This window comes from Amblyomma maculatum, chromosome 1, assembly GCF_055883805.1.
Source record: "Amblyomma maculatum isolate TAMU_Amacu chromosome 1, ASM5588380v1, whole genome shotgun sequence".
Classification (NCBI taxonomy): Eukaryota; Metazoa; Arthropoda; class Arachnida; order Ixodida; family Ixodidae; genus Amblyomma; species Amblyomma maculatum.
The window spans coordinates 326,087,853-326,105,405 of NC_139344.1; the positions used below are offsets into that span (position 1 = coordinate 326,087,853).

Below are 17,553 nucleotides of genomic sequence, written 5' to 3' on the forward strand. Positions count from 1 at the left end.
AATTCAAGCAGGGACACGAAATGATCGCTGTTTGTCCCGATGATGTTCTGAAAGTTAGCTTCATTAAAATCATTTAGGCTTTCAAAAATGGCTGTAAGTGTAAGTTAACTTAAGTTTAGGACAACCCAGAGGGCTATGGAACGAAAAGTGGTAGGGGTAACATTAAGAGATAGAAAGCGTGCAGAGTGGGTCAGAGAAATAACTCAAGTTACAGACATTCTAGTAGAAATTAAGAAGAAGAAATGTACATGGGCAGGACATGTAGTGCGAAGAGAGGATAACCGATGGTCGCTGAGGGTAACAAACTGGATTCCAAGGGAAGGAAAGCGTAGCAGGGGGCGGCAGAAAGTTAGGTGGGCGGATGAGATTAAGAAGTTCGCAGGGGTCAAGTGGATGCAGCTAGCACAGAACCGGGTTAAGTGGAAAAATATGGGAGAGGCCTTCGCTCTGCAGTGGGTATAATCAGGCTGATGATGATGATGATGATGATGATGAGAATGGCTGTAAAGGGCAGTCGTGAGAACAGACGAATACAGGTTTTCTGCATATATTGAGAACGCACAGAAGGCATTGTCCAATCCAGCTTCCATTTTAGAGATAATCGAGCCCGAGTTCCTAATAAAGAACGGGTCATCTACAATAAGATATTTAAGAGATCGTTGTAGACACTGAGACACTTGGCATTGCCAAGAATCCTTCTCTGACACAATGACTCGCAAGGAACACTCAGGTTTATGGGTCCTATCAGTAAAGAAAGCTATTAAAACACCACTTCTTGATGAGCTTACGAGCTTGCGCAAGAATTTTAAGTGCAGATTATCAAGTAATTTCAAAGCAACTTGGTTTCTTTGTTAGGACGACATTCGATGGCCTTGAAATTCTTATCAACAGCCTGTTTCGATTTCACGTGCATTGGGTCGTTAGGAATGACAACAAAGCTTGCTTTTTTGCCTGCTTCAATTACAGAAAAACTGGCATCTCTAAGTTTTTATGTCAAAGGCGGATTCATAGAAGGCTTTTCCTCACACAGCAGACTGGCACTCAGTAAATCGAAGTATGAGCTTCAGTCGGAGTGCCAGTCTGAAACCATCTACTTAACACCATTGAAATGCGGGCGCGGCAGCGTCGCTCAGGCTGATCGTTGTTGCAACGATACAGCGAGCGAGCACTAACGGTTAACAAAAAAAATTGAAAGTAGGAACCTCTCCGATCAATGCACAGAATTAAAAAAACTGCAAACCTGTGCTGGAAGGGGTAAAGTTTATCGACAAAGGCATATATTGAGTTTAAAGGGAAATAATTGAGGCTTATCATATTGTCACGTCTCGGTAGAAGACCAAGGAGAACCTAGCGATAGATGGTTTGAATGGTCGACCAGAACAAGTCTTGTGTTCAAGCTTCTTTCACTTCCAGGCTCGCGCTTGTCGTCATCTTTTGCGTCGTCTTCTATGCGGCATTTGCCCCCCTCCTTAGGAAGCATCGTCCCGATGAGAACAAAAGGTAGTAGGAGGTTAAGGTCAGACTGAGTGGTATGGCTTCATACGCACGACGTGGACGACGTCAGCTTGGTGCTGGCGTCGCTTTGATGTCGACACCCCGTCTGGCATCACCTCATAAGTGACGTCGGTTAAACGTCGCTGAACAACATAGGGTCCAAAGTATCGTCGCAATAGTTTTTCGGAGAGTCCACGGCGGCGAATAGGTGTCCAGACCCACACTTTGTCGCCAGGTTCGTACATTATATGCCGGTGTCTCTGATTGTAGCGTTGTGCATCGTGCTCCTGCTGATTTTGAATCCGCACACGAGCTAGTTGGCGAGCTTCCTCTGCACGCTGAGCGAATTCCTCGGCGTCCTGGTCGAGATCATCGGTGTCGGCATTCGGGAGCAACATTGCATCCAGCATAGTTGTTACTGGTCGCCCGTGAAGGAGGCTGAATGGTGTCATGCGAGTGGTGTCTTGGCGGGCCGTATTGTAGGCGAAAGTAACGTAGGGAAGTATTTCGTCCCAATTCTTGTGGTTTACGTCGACGTACATGCAAAGCATGTCTGCGAGGGTCTTATTGAGGCGTTCCGTCAACCCATTGGTTTGAGGGTGATAGGCAGTAGTTTTACGGTGACTGGTACCACTGAGGCGAAGAACGATTTCCAAAAGTTCGGCCGTAAATGTAGTTCCTCGGTCAGTTATAATAAGTGCCGGAGCGCCATGTCTCAGGACAACGTTCTCAACGAAGAACCTAGCTGCTTCGGCGGCGCTACCCCTTGGCAGAGCCTTGGTCTCCGCGTAGCGGGTCAGATAATCAGTGGCGACAATTATCCATTTATTCCCGGCTGTAGACGTCGGAAATGGTCCCAGGAGGTCAATGCCAATTTGCTTAAAAGGTGTCGCTGGCACTTGAAGAGGGTGGAGTAGGCCAGCTGGTTTTACAGGGGGTGATTTACGGCGCTGGCAGTCAATGCACGTACGTACATAGCGTTTCACTGTCGCCGGCAGTTTTGGCCAGTAGTATCCGTGCTGTACTCTAGCCAACGTGCGGGTGTAGCCTAGGTGACCGGCGGTTGGCTCGTCGTGGCACGCTTGCAAAACTTCAGTGCGGAGAACCGATGGGACGACGAGCAGAAGACTGTTTCCCCCAGGACGGAAGTTCTTCTTGTAAAGGACGTTGTTGCGAATAAAAAATGAAGAGATTACTCGGGCGAAAATCTTCGGCACAACCGTAGTTCGCTTCTCCAAGAAATCAATAAGAGGGAGCAATTCCTGATCCTCTCGCTGCTGTTGGGAAAGCGTTGCGTCATCTATGACACCTAAAAACGCAGTGTCTTCATCGGTCATAGTGGAAGGTTCGACCGGCGCTCGCGAAAGGCAATCTGCATCTGTGTGCTTCTTTCCAGATTTGTAAATAACTGCCATGTCAAATTCTTGCAATCGAAGGCTCCAACGCGCGAGTCTCCCTGAAGGGTCCTTTAAGTTCGTCAGCCAACAGAGAGAGTGATGGTCGCTGACGACTTGAAAGGGGCGAGCGTACAAATAAGGGCGGAATTTCATAACCGCCCATACCACTGCAAGACATTCTTTTTCGGTTGCCGAGTAGTTCGCTTCTGCTTTAGATAGGGTCCTGCTGGCGTAAGCAATTACCTTTTCCACACCATCCTGGCGCTGCACTAACACAGCACCTAAGCCCACGTTGCTGGCATCCGTATGAAGCAGTGTAGGGGCGTCGTCATCAAAGTGCGCCAGGACAGGTGGTGTCTGTAGACGCCTCCTCAGCTCATTGAAAGCTTGTTGCTGTTCTTCACCCCAGCGAAAGACAGCGTTGTCACGAGTCAGTGAAGTTAATGGCCAGGCTATTCGTGAGAAGCCAGCAATAAACCGACGGTAATAGGCGCAAAGACCCAAGAAGCGCCGCAATGTCTTTTTGTCCGTAGGTGTTGGGAACTTGGCGACTGCGGAGAGCTTTTCAGGATCCGGCCGAACACCTTCTTGGCTGACGACGTGGCCTAAGAACTGCAGCTCCTCGTAACCGAAGTGGCACTTCTCGGGTTTTAATGTGAGGCCCGCAGATTGTATGGCCTGAAACACAGCTAGCAAACGGAGTAGATGCTCTTCAAATGTAGCCGAAAACACTATCACGTCGTCAAGATACACCAAGCATGTTTGCCACTAAGTCCCGAAAGCACAGTGTCCATCAGTCTCTGAAATGTTGCTGGCGCCGAGCATAAACCGAACGGGAGGACTTTAAACTCATACAATCCGTCGGGAGTGATGAATGCTGTCTTCTCCCGATCCCTCTCATCCACTTCGATTTGCCAATATCCACTTTTCAAGTCCATCGACGAGAAGTAACGTGCATTTCGTAGGCGATCCAAGGAGTCGTCGATGCGAGGGAGAGGGTACACGTCTTTTTTGGTCACTTGGTTGAGCTTGCGATAGTCTATGCAAAATCGTAAGCTGCCGTCTTTCTTTTTAACAAGTACCACGGGGGAAGCCCAGGGACTCTGTGACGGCTGGATAACGTCGTCTCTAAGCATTTCGGCCACCTGGCGCTGAATGGCTTCACGTTCTTTCGGAGCCACACGGTAAGGATTTTGTCGAATCGGGCGAATCGAGTCATCCGTGATAATTCGATGTTTTGTCAAAGGCGTTTGGCCGATCCGCGATTCTGAAGCAAAACAGTCTCGAAATTGATCTATGAGATCCAAAAGGCGGTCCCGCTCTGAAGAAGACAGATTTGGGCTCACATCAACGATGGTTACGGGTGTCTTGCACACTGATCCTCTCTGTTGCAGTAAGCAACAGTGCTGCGCATTTGGGAGGCTGTCGAAAAAGGCCACAGTTGTGCCTTTCGGAATTTGCTGACGCTCGTCGCTGAAGTTTGTCAGCAGCAGTTCGGTATGCCCATTGGTCAAGTTGACCAGCCCTCGAGCTATAGAAACACCTCGGCTGAGTACCAGGGTAACTGCCCGTTCGGCGACGCCATCGCCTGTATGCGCCACGTCGCATTTCACTTCAACAAGAGAACATGATCTCGGAGGTAATGTCACCGTCTCATTGGCGACGCGTAAGGGCAATAGTGGTACTTGCGCATAACCAAGCTCTTCATGGTTATTGGTGAAGGCAACGATGCTGTCACGGATGCTGATTACAGCCCCATGAAGACGCAGAAAGTCCATGCCCAAGATGAGGTCTTTGCAGCAGTCAGGGAGAATAACGAAGCTGCCAACAAACACCGCGTTTCCTATTCCTATCCGGGCAGTGCATTTCCCTGTCGGTGCCAGTAGCTGACCCCCAGCACTTCTTATTACTGGCCCAGTCCATTCAGTTTTTACTTTGCGCAGGGTGTCGGCCAGTTTCTGGCTAATAATTGAAAAATCTGCCCCGGTATCCACCAGAGCATGTACCGCCAGCCCATCAATGGAAACGGCGAGGTCAGCACTAACAAAATTATCTGGGTTGATCGTCCCTTTCGGCATTTGCGGCGGAAGCGCGGCAAGGTCGGCGCTGTTAGCTTCGTCGTCATGGCTGATCATCTGGTACGGCATTTTCGGCGGTAGTGCGGAAATGTCAATGTTAGCGGCGGCGTCAGAAGCCCGGGTTGTCGGCAGTTGCGGCGGTGGTGAGGGTTTCGACACTTTTAGACTGGTTGCAACCTCCCCTCGCGAGGTTGCAGCTCTTAGTTTCCCCGGTGAGGGCTAGGAGACCGCCGTCCGCTAACGCCAGTAGTGTTGCGACGCGTCGGCGAATAACGCTGTGGCGATGGGGAGGAGCGGCGGCGGAAGCCCGGGGATTCGGTTTCCCTGCTGACCGGAGGGTCGTCGTCGATTTGGGCAGAATCAGTGTCGAAGCGGCGGCGAGCAGAAGCAAACGGAAAGGACTGCCCCTCTTCGCGGTGGCGGCAGTACCGATACACATGGCCAGGTTGTCCGCAGTAGAAACAAAGTGGTCGGCTGTCATAACTGCGCCACCTGTCAGTTCGGCGCAGTTGAGAGCGCCTGGGAGGCGCCCACTGAGGCCCCTGGAGGAACCGAATCTCCTGACGGTTCGGTGAGCTCGGTGGGGCGTGGTCTGGAGGTGGGCGACGAAGGACCGCAGCATAGCTCTCGGGCTGCGGCTCGAGGTAAGCTGCAGGAATGTTGGCCGTGCAGCTGATCGGTTTTGGAGCGTGGTATGGTTCGGAAAGGGGTGCCGCGTTGTGGACTGGATGAGACTCGTTGCATGGTGTGGACGGTGATAGGGCGTATCGAATTTCATTCCTCACTGTTTCCATGAGGGCCCCTGACGACTGAGCCTTCGTAGTCGTAATTCGCTGCAGCTCCTCAAGGACAATGCCTCTAATGATGTCTCGAAGAGTGGTCATATCTGTTGCAGTCAGCGCCGCCGCAGTCGTCGGGGCACAGTTGACCGGTCGGTTGTACTGGCGGCACCGGTCTTGGAGGGCTCGTTCGATAGCCGTAGCGTCCTTAACGAACTCACTCACGGTTTTAGGGGGGTTGCGGACCAAGCCGGCAAACACCTGTTCTTTGACGCCATGCATGAGATGCCGTAGCTTCTTTGGTTCACTCATATCAGGGTCGGCACGGCGAAAAAGGCGAGCCATGTCTTCCGCAAACATAGCCACGCTCTCATTTGGCTTCTGGATGCGCACTTCAAGCAGGCGCAGCGCATTGTCCCGTCGGTCAGTTCTCGCGAAAGTGTCGACCAGCTGGCAGCGGAAGTCATCCCATGTGGATAAGCTGGCCTCATGGTTTTCAAACCACGTTCTAGCATTATCCTGAAGGGCAAAATAAACATTACAAAGCTTCTGGTCTGCGCTCCACTGGTTGATCTTTGACACTCGCTCAAACTGGTCGAGCCAGTCTTCCACATCTTCAAACGCTTCCCCGCGAAAGCACTCTGGCACCTTGGTGTTCTGTAGAGTCACCGGTGTAGGATTGGTATGTGCCATGGCTTGAGAGGTCTTAGGAACTTGGGCGTTTGAGGAGTCGTTCGGCAGATGAGTGTACTCCGGCGCTAGGCCTAGAAGGCGGCGGCTAGCACGATGGACAGGCGAGTCGATGTTTGGGATCCGCTGTGGACTGCCGGAAGGAGTCCTATGCATACCCCAGCGCGCTCCACCAGTGTCACGTCTCGGTAGAAGACCAAGGAGAACCTAGCGATAGATGGTTTGAATGGTCGACCAGAACAAGTCTTGTGTTCAAGCTTCTTTCACTTCCAGGCTCGCGCTTGTCATCTTTTGCGTCGTCTTCTATGCGGCAATATGCATAAAGCTGGAACCACGTGGGTTGTTGATACGTTTTCCAGTAATCTTCACTCCAGCTGAAGACTCGTGCAGACCGGCCTTCCCCATGATGCACTCTGCATATAGGTTAAATTGGCAGGGCGACAGTATGCAGCCTTGCCTCACTCCTTTTTTAATCGGAAACCAATCAGTAAGACCATGCCCAGTTCTGACTGTGGCCTCTTGCCCTTCATACAGGTTCCTGAGGAGACAGATTAGGTGAATTGGAACTCCCATCTCTTGGAGAGCTTGCCACAATCTGCTGTGATCTACGCAGTCAAACGCTTTCGCATAATCAATAAAGCAGTAGATGGGTTTCTGGAACTCTCTTGCTTTTTCCATGATCCAGCGAAGGTTGGCAACTTGGTCTCTAGTTTATCTGCCCTTGCGAAACCCAGCTTGCATGTCTGGATGCTCCCGATCCACATACTGCTGCAGCCTACCTTGAAGGATTTTCAACATCACCTTGCTAGCATGCGAAATAAGCGCGATCGTGCGGTAGTTGGAATAATCTTTGTCACTGCCTTTCTTTGGAATGGGAATGTAAACTTACCTCCTCCAATCCTGTAAAATTCAGCGACCAGTAACCAGGTTATTTAAACGGTCACGTGTAGATACTGAGATTGTTTTTTTTTTTTTTTTTTATCGTGTTTCCCTTTCTTCTTGATGCCTTATTCTGGCTTTGACAATAATGTGCAGTTCCTCAAATTCAGCAATTTTATCGTAATTCTTTTGTCTTGGTGCCTTGTTTTAATGCGATGTGCACTTTTTTGAAATATAATTTCCTGGGTTTCCTTTTGTTGCTTTTGCAAAGTTCTATCTCTGATGTACATATGTCATAAGAAAGGTGGTGTCTTCCGCAATAAACTCAGTTGGTAGTAGGTGCTCCTTCTATCCGTCTTTTTTCTGCTATCATGTTCCTGCGCCGTTCCAATGAATAGCATGAACCAACTCGCCCTACAGCAAGTACTTCTATCATGACAGGTGTCGCTTCGTGCAAGTAAATTGAAGCGTAAGGATCTGTTGAAATTATTGTGTTGCGGATGGATGAATGCTTACTGGGCATTTGCTGCAGTCGTGCTGTGAGGACAAAAAATACGTTTTCCGCTCCTTTATATAGTTGTCCAGCGGCAACATATTGCCACCAAGAAACTTAAGGGAGCAGCGAAAATTGCGACAGCCGGCAGGCACTTATCCATATCTCGTGTTTTACGCAACTTGCTAGCGCTGCGCCCGATAATCTGGCTGTTCATGCATAGCGATAGGTGATTGCCAAGTGAATGTGTCGCAGAGAAAGTGGCTCACACAGTTCAGTCTTACGAAAGCCTCCTTATGCCAGTCGGTGCAACTATCATCGCCCCCTTTGTTCTTTAAGATGTCTTTGTTCGTTAACTATTCGTGTTATGGCGTTTTTCTATGCGGAACGGTCGGGTGGGGGCTAACGTCCAAATACGAGTTGCTGGTATGGCTTACAAATGCGCGAACTGGTAGTAAACAAAACATTTTTTTTTGTCTTCGTGTTACATGTCCGTAAATGAGGCGCTATTCTCAATGGACGCGCAGAGAACGCACGCAGGCCAGCAAATGTGAGGGGATAAGACACAAAATAAGAGGGATTGATTTTCCAGACTCGGTTGATGTGGAAGCACTGGAGTTGAGTACGTGCTGTCTTATTAAGCACTCGAAGATGCTGGAACTTATGCGCAGAGATCTCTTTATAGAGAAATCTACAGATATCCTCGAAAATACGAACCATGATGAAAATGAACAAATGTGTCATTTTTGGGGCGTGACATTTCATCTAGTTTGCTAATTTTGCTGGTTTTGTTAATATCTGCAGAATCAGCATGAAGAAACCGCGCGGTGTGCTATGCCTTTGTATAGTTTTGCGATAGGCACTGAGATCGAAACCTCGCATTTCCACCTACCGTAAGAAGACGTTTAACACAGTTAGTCAGAGGAAAATAGAGCAGCATTGAAAATTTTGTCTGAGCGGTCGTTCAATCGGAGACCCTCGCGTTTCGGGGTCATAATTGCATTCTTGTTATCCAAACGCGCGTGTTGGTTATATCAGTGCACAAGGTACTATTAATGCTATTTTTGGCAACCTTCACAAAACTTTGCCTGACGAGGAAAACAGAAAAGTACATTTCAACTCCGCCTCTAAAGGTATGACAAGTACTGATTCCCGTACCCGGCATCCCTTGTAGAACTTTGTTCGCGTACATAACCTCGCTTAATCATTAATCCTTTATTACGCGCCCTTACTATCTCACATATTTCATGATACATAGATGTAAAGACTCCCTTTAACCAGGCCCTCCACACGAATATACCCCCGTGAACAAGAAGTATCGTGTCTGACAAGGGATTCTAGGAATGGGGGGAGTAGATTCTCATTTTCTCCTTCCATATCAAAGGAGCTTGCTGAGTCAGCAGCTCCTGCCTTCGCAGCCCTATCATGTAGTCTCGTGATGACCACTACCAACCGACCCCTCAGGCCCCCCCAAGTCACATACCAAACAATTATCACCCGCCAGAGGCATTCTCGTAGTTTTTCCCTCACATATATTTCCTAGATTTTCTCAAGAACAGAGCCTTCAATGCTCCCGCGCTGAAACGCGTAAGGATATCTTCCCTCACTGAACGCCACCATAGCCACTCGCAGAACACTTGATATCATGCGAATTTTTACTCTTTGGCAGAGCAGCCGTGAAGGCGATCACGGACATGCTGCAGATGATGGAGGACCACTTCCCCGAGTGCTTGGAGCAGTGCATCATCATTAATGGTGAGCTCTTTTTTTGTCACCCATGAGCACGCGGTCAAACGTCACACGGTTTCTCACGATACTCAAGAGCTGCCGCCTGTGCTCTTATATGGCAATCTATATGTTTCGGCCTGAAGTGATTTGAAACCAATACAGCAAATGTCCGGCATCGGGTGTCCTCATCATTTGCCCCTTGACCGGAATACTGAGCATCTTTAAGTCTCAAAGTGCGAATAAGGAATCATTGAGAGAAAGGGGTCCCGATACCTTTATCGCTCAACGTACACACCAAGATTGCGTCATGAGGGACGATCGATATAGTTACGGGACGGCAAACCAGTGATTAGAGTTACATGACGAATGGTGATATGGCAGGATTTTATGACGCTTCATCCCGCGCCACTGCCCGCTTTGATTTCTGCTAGTCCATGACAGTGCAGTGAAAAGGGGAGGGGAATGAGGTAGATAGATATAGGCGTAAGGTGCAGGTGAGTGCAACATACGTGTGAACGAGACCATGCTCCCACATGTGACACCATATAGGCTTGCGCCAATGCCCTTGTGCAAGAATGCAGCTCCGACAGATTTCGTCCTGAGACAAACCCTCTATGCTACATGAAGATTCAGCGCTATATATTCTGTTTCATGGTTCATTAGCAGTGTAATGAAAACTACTGTTTTCAAGGCGACTGCCAACATACTGCTCTTCGGCGCTCGCAACCCAACATAATATTCCGCTTGTGGCCTCCGCCCAACTCTAGACATACTGTGGAAACGTGTATTCTATTGTCCACAGGTTCTTTTTCAACTCAGTAAAGGGCGATGAAAAAGGAAGGGGGACGAGCTCGTGGTTCACTCGACTAAACACAGAGGTCGAAGTTTCAGTCCCCAGACTAACGAGCGTGAACTGTTGGTGAATATTCCTGTTATCCACGCACTCGCACGTTATAAGAACAATTTTTATTGGAGCACAATACTTGACTATCAGAGGTTTGAAGCCCCTGGCGTGGACTGAGCGTAGGAGAGCGCTCAGCTCAAGCTTAGATTTTTATATTTAGCCAATCATAGACTCAACCGACATATACGAGCTGCCTTATAATGTCGATTTTAGTAGATCAGGCCAATTTCTACGTACGATGTCGAAGGAAGGCCGAAAGCTCGTCCTTATTAATTGGAGTTCGAAATGTGGAAGCCCATTACAAATGAGGATTTGGTAAAAGCATGTCCCGTTGGTAACACACTGAGGACACGACAGCATGCGCAAGACCTTTTCGTGCGAACTCGTCCGGTGTGTACTGAGTGCAAGCCATAGATCTTTAGCACAGCGCAGGCACCAAGCTCACGCCCCTAGTGCTTCAATGCCCTGTCGTATCGATATTAGTCAGCTGCGCCCCGCCCTGGAAGGTGCGCGGAAAAATGGAGCAGGTTGCCGAAGAGCTGCGATGGACGGCCTGACATGCTATGGCAGCGGCAGGAGCGCAGGGAGCAGAATTGGCGACAAGTATAGAACGACGAAGTCTCGCTGCAGGTCGTCCCGATAGTCGTGAGGTTGCCGCAGTGTCCGCTGATGACTCAACGCTCTGTAGTGTTAAACTCACAGTTGAAGTAGATCGGCTGCGTGGTCTGATAGGGTTCACTGTTGCATACGCAAGTGCATTCAAATCACCTGGTATTTTATTTCACATAAATAGATCATTTTCTAGTGAATGAAAGTGTAATTTCCGACAAATCGAATTATTGAATCCAGTGAGATCGGCAAACAAAAAACAAGCGGGATGGACGCTGCTTGACTTGCGGGCCTTTGCGCAATATACTGCCGAAACGTTTTATAGAAATTTCTGAAATTTTCAATTTTACCGTGTCAACCGTCACAGCAAGGTGTTCTCTACATTCTGTTTCGCGCGCAGTCACTTCCACTAATAGATACAGTGATGACCTAAACCTGTAGTTGCCATGATAGACCTGGTTCAACGCGAGAGCCATATGTGCCTCCAAGAATAGGGCGGGAATTTCGTTTGGTTGTATTCTCTTAAGCAGCAAACGGTGAGTCATAGTCCCATTAACTATTCCTGCAGTTGACCGAGAGTCATAAAGATGGAGCAAGGGTAGGTTATGAGGAAGGGTGGGATGTAAAGGTCTTTCAAAATTCTCTCACTAAAAACGTTGCTCTACGTGTGATAGAAAGCTGGAATAACCGCTCCGAGCACATTGTCACTGAGGCTGATCCTTCCAGATTGAGGCTGCTCTTAATCGACCATCTCAACGAAAAATAAAAATTTTGCCTATCAAAATAAAAATTTTGTCAGCCACCAAGATCTGCAAACTGGCCAGCCTGTTCTACTTCCATTTCTGCAATCTGTATTGTTGTATATTTTTGCCACATTATGTGACGACTTTACTACCTAAATTGGTAACTCTTCTTTCTTTTTTTACTTTTTAATCTTTGTTTTCTCCCTTCTATATTCATATTCGTGTATGACTGCTGAATACCCTGGTATCCTCCTCCCCCCTTTTGTAATGTCTCTAGTGGGGCCTGATGATGATATGATAAAAATATAAGGCGAAATAAAGCTGACTGATACGTTCACTGATTGACACTTGCAGCGCCGTACTTTTTCCCCATCATGTGGAAGCTTATGCGGCCCTTCTTGACCGCGAGGACTACAGAGAAAGTGCGAGTTTTCGGTAAAGGTGGGTATTACGATGGCGGAATCCATCGCCGTATGGTCATTCTTCCCATGTGTCGCGCGATGAAAGTGTCGCATTAGCATATTATGAGCCCTATTAAAAGTTGCATCAACCATCCTCCCACATCTGTGCATCTTCTCGCACCGTAATAGCTGAAGAAATTATCCTAACCTGAGTGAACCATCTCTGTTGCGGGAGAGTATTGGAAAGTCACTGCTGATCTCTCTAGGGACAGTAGGTTGAAGCGACCGCAGAATGTTCGGTCGAAAGGAAGCCACAGAAGGACAAACAAACGTTAACGTCTACATAATGTGATTAGAACATTAAGGGATGAAAGGATGAGCAATTTAGATGAAATGACTCATAACGCTGATCTTTCGCTTACGAACTTTATCAGCTGGAAGGTAAATATCTAAGGTTACACAATGTTTATTTTACTACATGACGGAATTAAATGAAGGTGGGCTTGCTCGTAACCCGTCATTACTGACCCCGTCACTGAACACAAGAGGCCAGCCATTATTAAACGTTGTGCGCCCAAGAGTCATGTTGAAAAAAAAAAAAATGGCTCTGCGCTGACGATGTGCTGAATCTCCTCACAGCAGACGAGTGGAAGGAGCACCTCTTGAGCATCGTGGACGCGGACAAGCTTCCAGCACACTGGGGCGGAAACATAGTGGGACCTGGCAACGATCCAGAGTGCCGACACATGGTTTGTACATATCAATTGCAGTTGACCACTTGCTGTTACAATTGGTAGGGACAGCGGTTTCACAGCTCCACGATTTGATTTTCTTTGCGTGTGTGTGCTTCGGCCATGAGATCAAACGGCCATGGTTCCGGCAGAAAACATAGAGCCGAAGAATATCGTTATTTTAACCACTCTTATTTAACAGCTATATATGGTTCGGATAGTAGGTAGCACAGATCAAAGGGTCTGCACTTAAATCCAATGGGAAGGTTGACAGAGGCACACAAAGAAACACGTCCTATATTAAAGCCGAGTACTCTTCTTATAAAAATAATATAAAAAAGCTCTGAAGTCAGTACAGAACGATTTTTGCTCAAGATGAATGTTTAAGAACGTTAGCAGCATGTACGGTTCTCTTATGACGAATCGATCCTCTTTTCCCTGTCGTATACGTAAAAAATGAAAACGAGGAATGAGTTTAACTAGAGAAGCAAGAAACGGAAACAGTACATTTTCTAGAGTTCTTGTAGTGAGCTTTCGTTCTTGACTACGGCAGCGAATGGGCTTATCGAAGAGTAGAGCAGACTTTCCGGGAAATCAATTTGAGCAGACAGCATTTTATTGGCCGTGTTCACAGCTTTTGAAGCTGTAAAGGACTTTGGAACGAAAAGAGAATTCCTCATATTCCGGCATTCCTCACATGAAGAAGCTATACTTAGATTTAATTCATACGCGCAGCATTTGTGACGTGACGCATAACTTGAAGTTGGGACGTGTGACAGCCTATTGCGTCCTTTCTTTTCATACTCACATGAGGCATCAGCTAGCAGGAATGCAGGTCACTCGAGTTTAACCAATTTCCCATTTTAGGCGCAATGTTGTTATGGTAATCAGGAAAGGCCGAGAAGTCACGGTGAATGCAGTCTTCGTTTCGTCGCACCTGATTCGTGCCTTATGCTTTACTCCTTTTATTCTAACGGGGAGAAGCCAGACAGGTTATCGAGAACAAAGTATGCGGCTTGCCACTATATGCACCCAGAAAGGAGGCGGTAGGTAAAATATGGAAATATATGAGAGCTAAGGAATGAAAGGAGGATCATACAGTCACACAGCACACGCATGAAAAAATTAGGAACACACTTAACCTCCGTAATTAAGGGCATGACTCTATAGCTTTTCACACACATAGATCAATGTTTTCTCACTACTTCTATTTTTTCTTTAATTTTTGCACGCTGAACTTAGCAGCAAACATGGCTTTCTATTCTGAGCAGTTGATACCTTTCAACGCAATTGTCATATTTTCCAATTATTTCAATCCCGCAATGGATCAACTGCAAAATCTGTGAACACTTATCGTGAAATTCATTATCTATGATTACTCATCATCACCCTTCGTTTCAGGTGAACTTCATCCTTATTGGTGAATCATCGTCACTAACGGGGTGGGTGGTCGTTCTTTGAGCCATTGTTGGCAGTGCTAATAAAGCCCGGTCGCCAGCTTACAAGTGGTCGAGGTGCTGGGTCGTCGGGGCGGAAAAGTGTGAGCACTTATCGTGAACTTCATCCATATCTGTGATCCCTCCTCATCAATCTTCAATTCACGTGAAAAGAAGGATGATGATGAGTAATCACAGATGTGGATGAAGTTAATGATAAGTGCTCATAAATCTAATTTTTAATAGGCGTCGTCAAACATTGCCATTTTTCATTCTGAGAATTTTGACACCTTTGCATTTCCTTTTTAATTTTTCTCATATCTTTAATCTAACAACTGATCAGTTAATTACAATGATTTCATTGATTCGTCATCATCACTCGTCAATCGCTAGAACTACAAATCACCATGTCACGATTCATTTACGCAGCCCCCGATTATTTCCGACACACGGTGCCGACTACTACTACTACCCCGGGAGCTTTTCCACCGAATGAGCTGTATAGCGTATCGTTTAATGCAATGTACACACAAAGCCAAATACTCATCAAGCCTATCGGTCACTGAATGCTGCGCAAGCCTGTTAACTTGAATATACGAAAATGGCCATATCGGGTTGTGTTGCTGTGACAGTTTCCCCTTCCCCCCTCTTCCCATTCAAGGGATCTAGTTAGCGCGGGACCGATGGTCACCATACATTTCACATATTAGAATTCAGGCCCTCTCCCTTCTGCAGCTGCTATAGACACTGCATATGGATATTTAGCCAAAGGCCTGTCATGACGCCTTGCTGACTCGGTAACAGGTGAACTACGGCGGTCGTTTCGAGGAAGGTGCGGACCAGTCGGAGAGCTCCGTATTCGGGGAAGACGGAGCCAAGCAGCGCACCATCGGTCGTCGCGATCGGTGGGAGCTGCCGGTGGACGTGGCAAAAGCGGGCGTGCGCATCAGCTGGCGCTTCCAGACCGCTGCCGGAGACCTTGCCTTCGGACTGCGCTTTCACACCGGGGAGGCCCTGGTGCCCCTGCGCCGCCTGCAAGCCTGCGCCCATGTACCTCAGGAAGGGAGCTGGCATTGCGCACAGCCAGGAACATGTAAGGGCTCTTCTTACGTAACACTTTCAGCCCCGAATGAAAACTGCTTTGTGGTAAAAAAAAAAAAAAAAAGAATGTCCAGAGACCAGCAAGTTTAGAAAGAGGATAAGCGAAAACGATTCCAAAATAAGAAAGGGAAAGAAATCGAAGATAATGACGACTGTACCCTCGCCTCATAACAGAAGCTAAACTCCCATGGCCCTCGCCCTAACCTTCCTTTAAGAAAAACGCCACACAGGTGCTATCCACATTCCCAAATCACATGCTCGAGGTACAGCCTATGTCATCTCTGGGTACGCACCTCCCCACTCCCCTATACGTTTCCTACTGCGTCCTGGGTTCATATTTCAAGTTTACGTCGTTTTCAGAAGTGTCGCTAAATCCCTGACCTCGAATAAAGAATTGACTATAGTTAGACCCCACCTTCTGATTATTTGTATCTCTATCTCTCTCTCTACACTCTCCAACTTAGTCTGCACCGCTTCCGGTCGTGCATGCTTTCGTTATAGTGGAATTAGCAGCATTCTACCCGCGCGCCTCAGCTGTTGTCAGTTGGTTGAATTACGCGTTTCGCCCATGTTGATCGTATTCTCTTCAACTTTAGATATCATGAACTCACATATCTTCTCCGCTCTACCGTTTTTGTCTTTGACTGTTTGGTTTGTTTTTAACTTTTGCCATTTACCCAAGCGCATTAGCCTCGTTATGATGTTTCGACAGGTCCACTCGTACTGCAGCCCTCACGTGCTGAGATTCACAAAACTTTAATTTTATTTACGACTGTTCTGCACCACAAAAAAAAAAAAATTATTTCAGTGCTTAAGTGTCACTAGTTCGGTGTTAGTTTAAAGTCAGCGTTTCGATGTCACTGCATGGGTGTCACTGTAACCGTTTCGGTAATAGTCCCATAGTCAGCTTTCTGACTATGGGACCCTCCTCAGTATCTTTACGTATTCTGTAAAAATGTTCAAACTAATCAACGTTCACTTAACCTTCAAAAAAAAAAATATTAGAGACCATTTAACAGCGTCCCAACCGATGCTTTCATTATCGCTGGCATGCTAAAATGCCATTACCATTTACGAGAAGGCAGAATACACTTGTGCATCACGTATATAATTTTGCTCGTTTTGATATGCAAACCACTCTCTGAACTTATATTGCTGTAAGCGTCACTCACATGGAAGGCATGACGGTTTGTACTCCGCTCACTTAGGTAGTTTATTATAGGAAAATGCATGACGTAATTCCTGTTTATAGCTCAGATGATAAAATGGCCCCCGCAACACGGAATACTTTAAGACTGTTTTACGCTGGTCACTTCGTCAAGCATGCAAACCACCTGGTCAACCGAGAATGTATGCGAGCATCGAAAACGCATATATGAGAAAACTGGACTGAAACGGTCATGGTTGTAATGCAGCTTCCTTCATAGCAGGAAATAGTAATGTGTGTAACCTCTTCACACCTAAAGTAGTCCAATGCTTGCAGTGAGCACCATTCATTCATTCATTCATTCATTCATTCATTCATTCATTCATTCATTCATTCATTCATTCATTCATTCATTCATTCATTCATTCATTCATTCATTCATTCATTCCTCGTGTGTTGAATTTCATGTCTCGTTGCAGATGTCCTGGAGTTCGACAACAGCTACAGCTGGGTGAACGGCAAAACATTGGCCTACGTCGTAAAGCTTCACACGCCAGAAGTGGATTCTTGAATGCAGATTTCACTCTACCACGAGATATATATCAGAACAAATATAAAATATTTTACTCTCCGTATTCGTTCTACCCTCTGGGAGTTGAAGCTTCTGAAGGGCCAGGACAGAAGTCCCCATGACATGTGCCTTTGCTAGTACGGTCGCATACATACGTTGGGTTAGCTGGCTTTTAAATGCACTGTGCACTGACGCTGGCGTACTTCGGCTTTTGTGCACATGATGAAAACCGAAGTCTTGGTCAGCATCTTTCTTTTAAATCTTGAGTATCTGCACTTCTGGACACTTCAACGTGGACACTTCCGGACACTTCAACGTCACTCTCATTGGAGAATCGCAAATATACTGCACATTCATGAACCGAACAATTTC

The 17,553-nt window shown here is 47.1% G+C and overlaps 1 protein-coding gene across 1 annotated transcript in view; it reads left to right on the forward strand.

Annotated features, from left to right (window-relative positions):
* LOC146207345 (SEC14-like protein 2) overlaps positions 1–17,238 on the forward strand; it is a 38,748-nt gene extending 21,510 nt beyond the window's left edge. Inside the window, exons 8-12 of the mRNA XM_084586474.1 lie at positions 9,485–9,565; positions 12,149–12,235; positions 12,835–12,944; positions 15,167–15,455; positions 17,090–17,238. Coding sequence (XP_084442600.1) covers positions 9,485–9,565; positions 12,149–12,235; positions 12,835–12,944; positions 15,167–15,455; positions 17,090–17,181 — 659 coding nt within the window. The 3' untranslated portion in view covers positions 17,182–17,238. The remainder of the gene's footprint in view (positions 1–9,484; positions 9,566–12,148; positions 12,236–12,834; positions 12,945–15,166; positions 15,456–17,089) is intronic.
* The last annotated feature ends 315 nt before the right edge of the window (positions 17,239–17,553 follow it).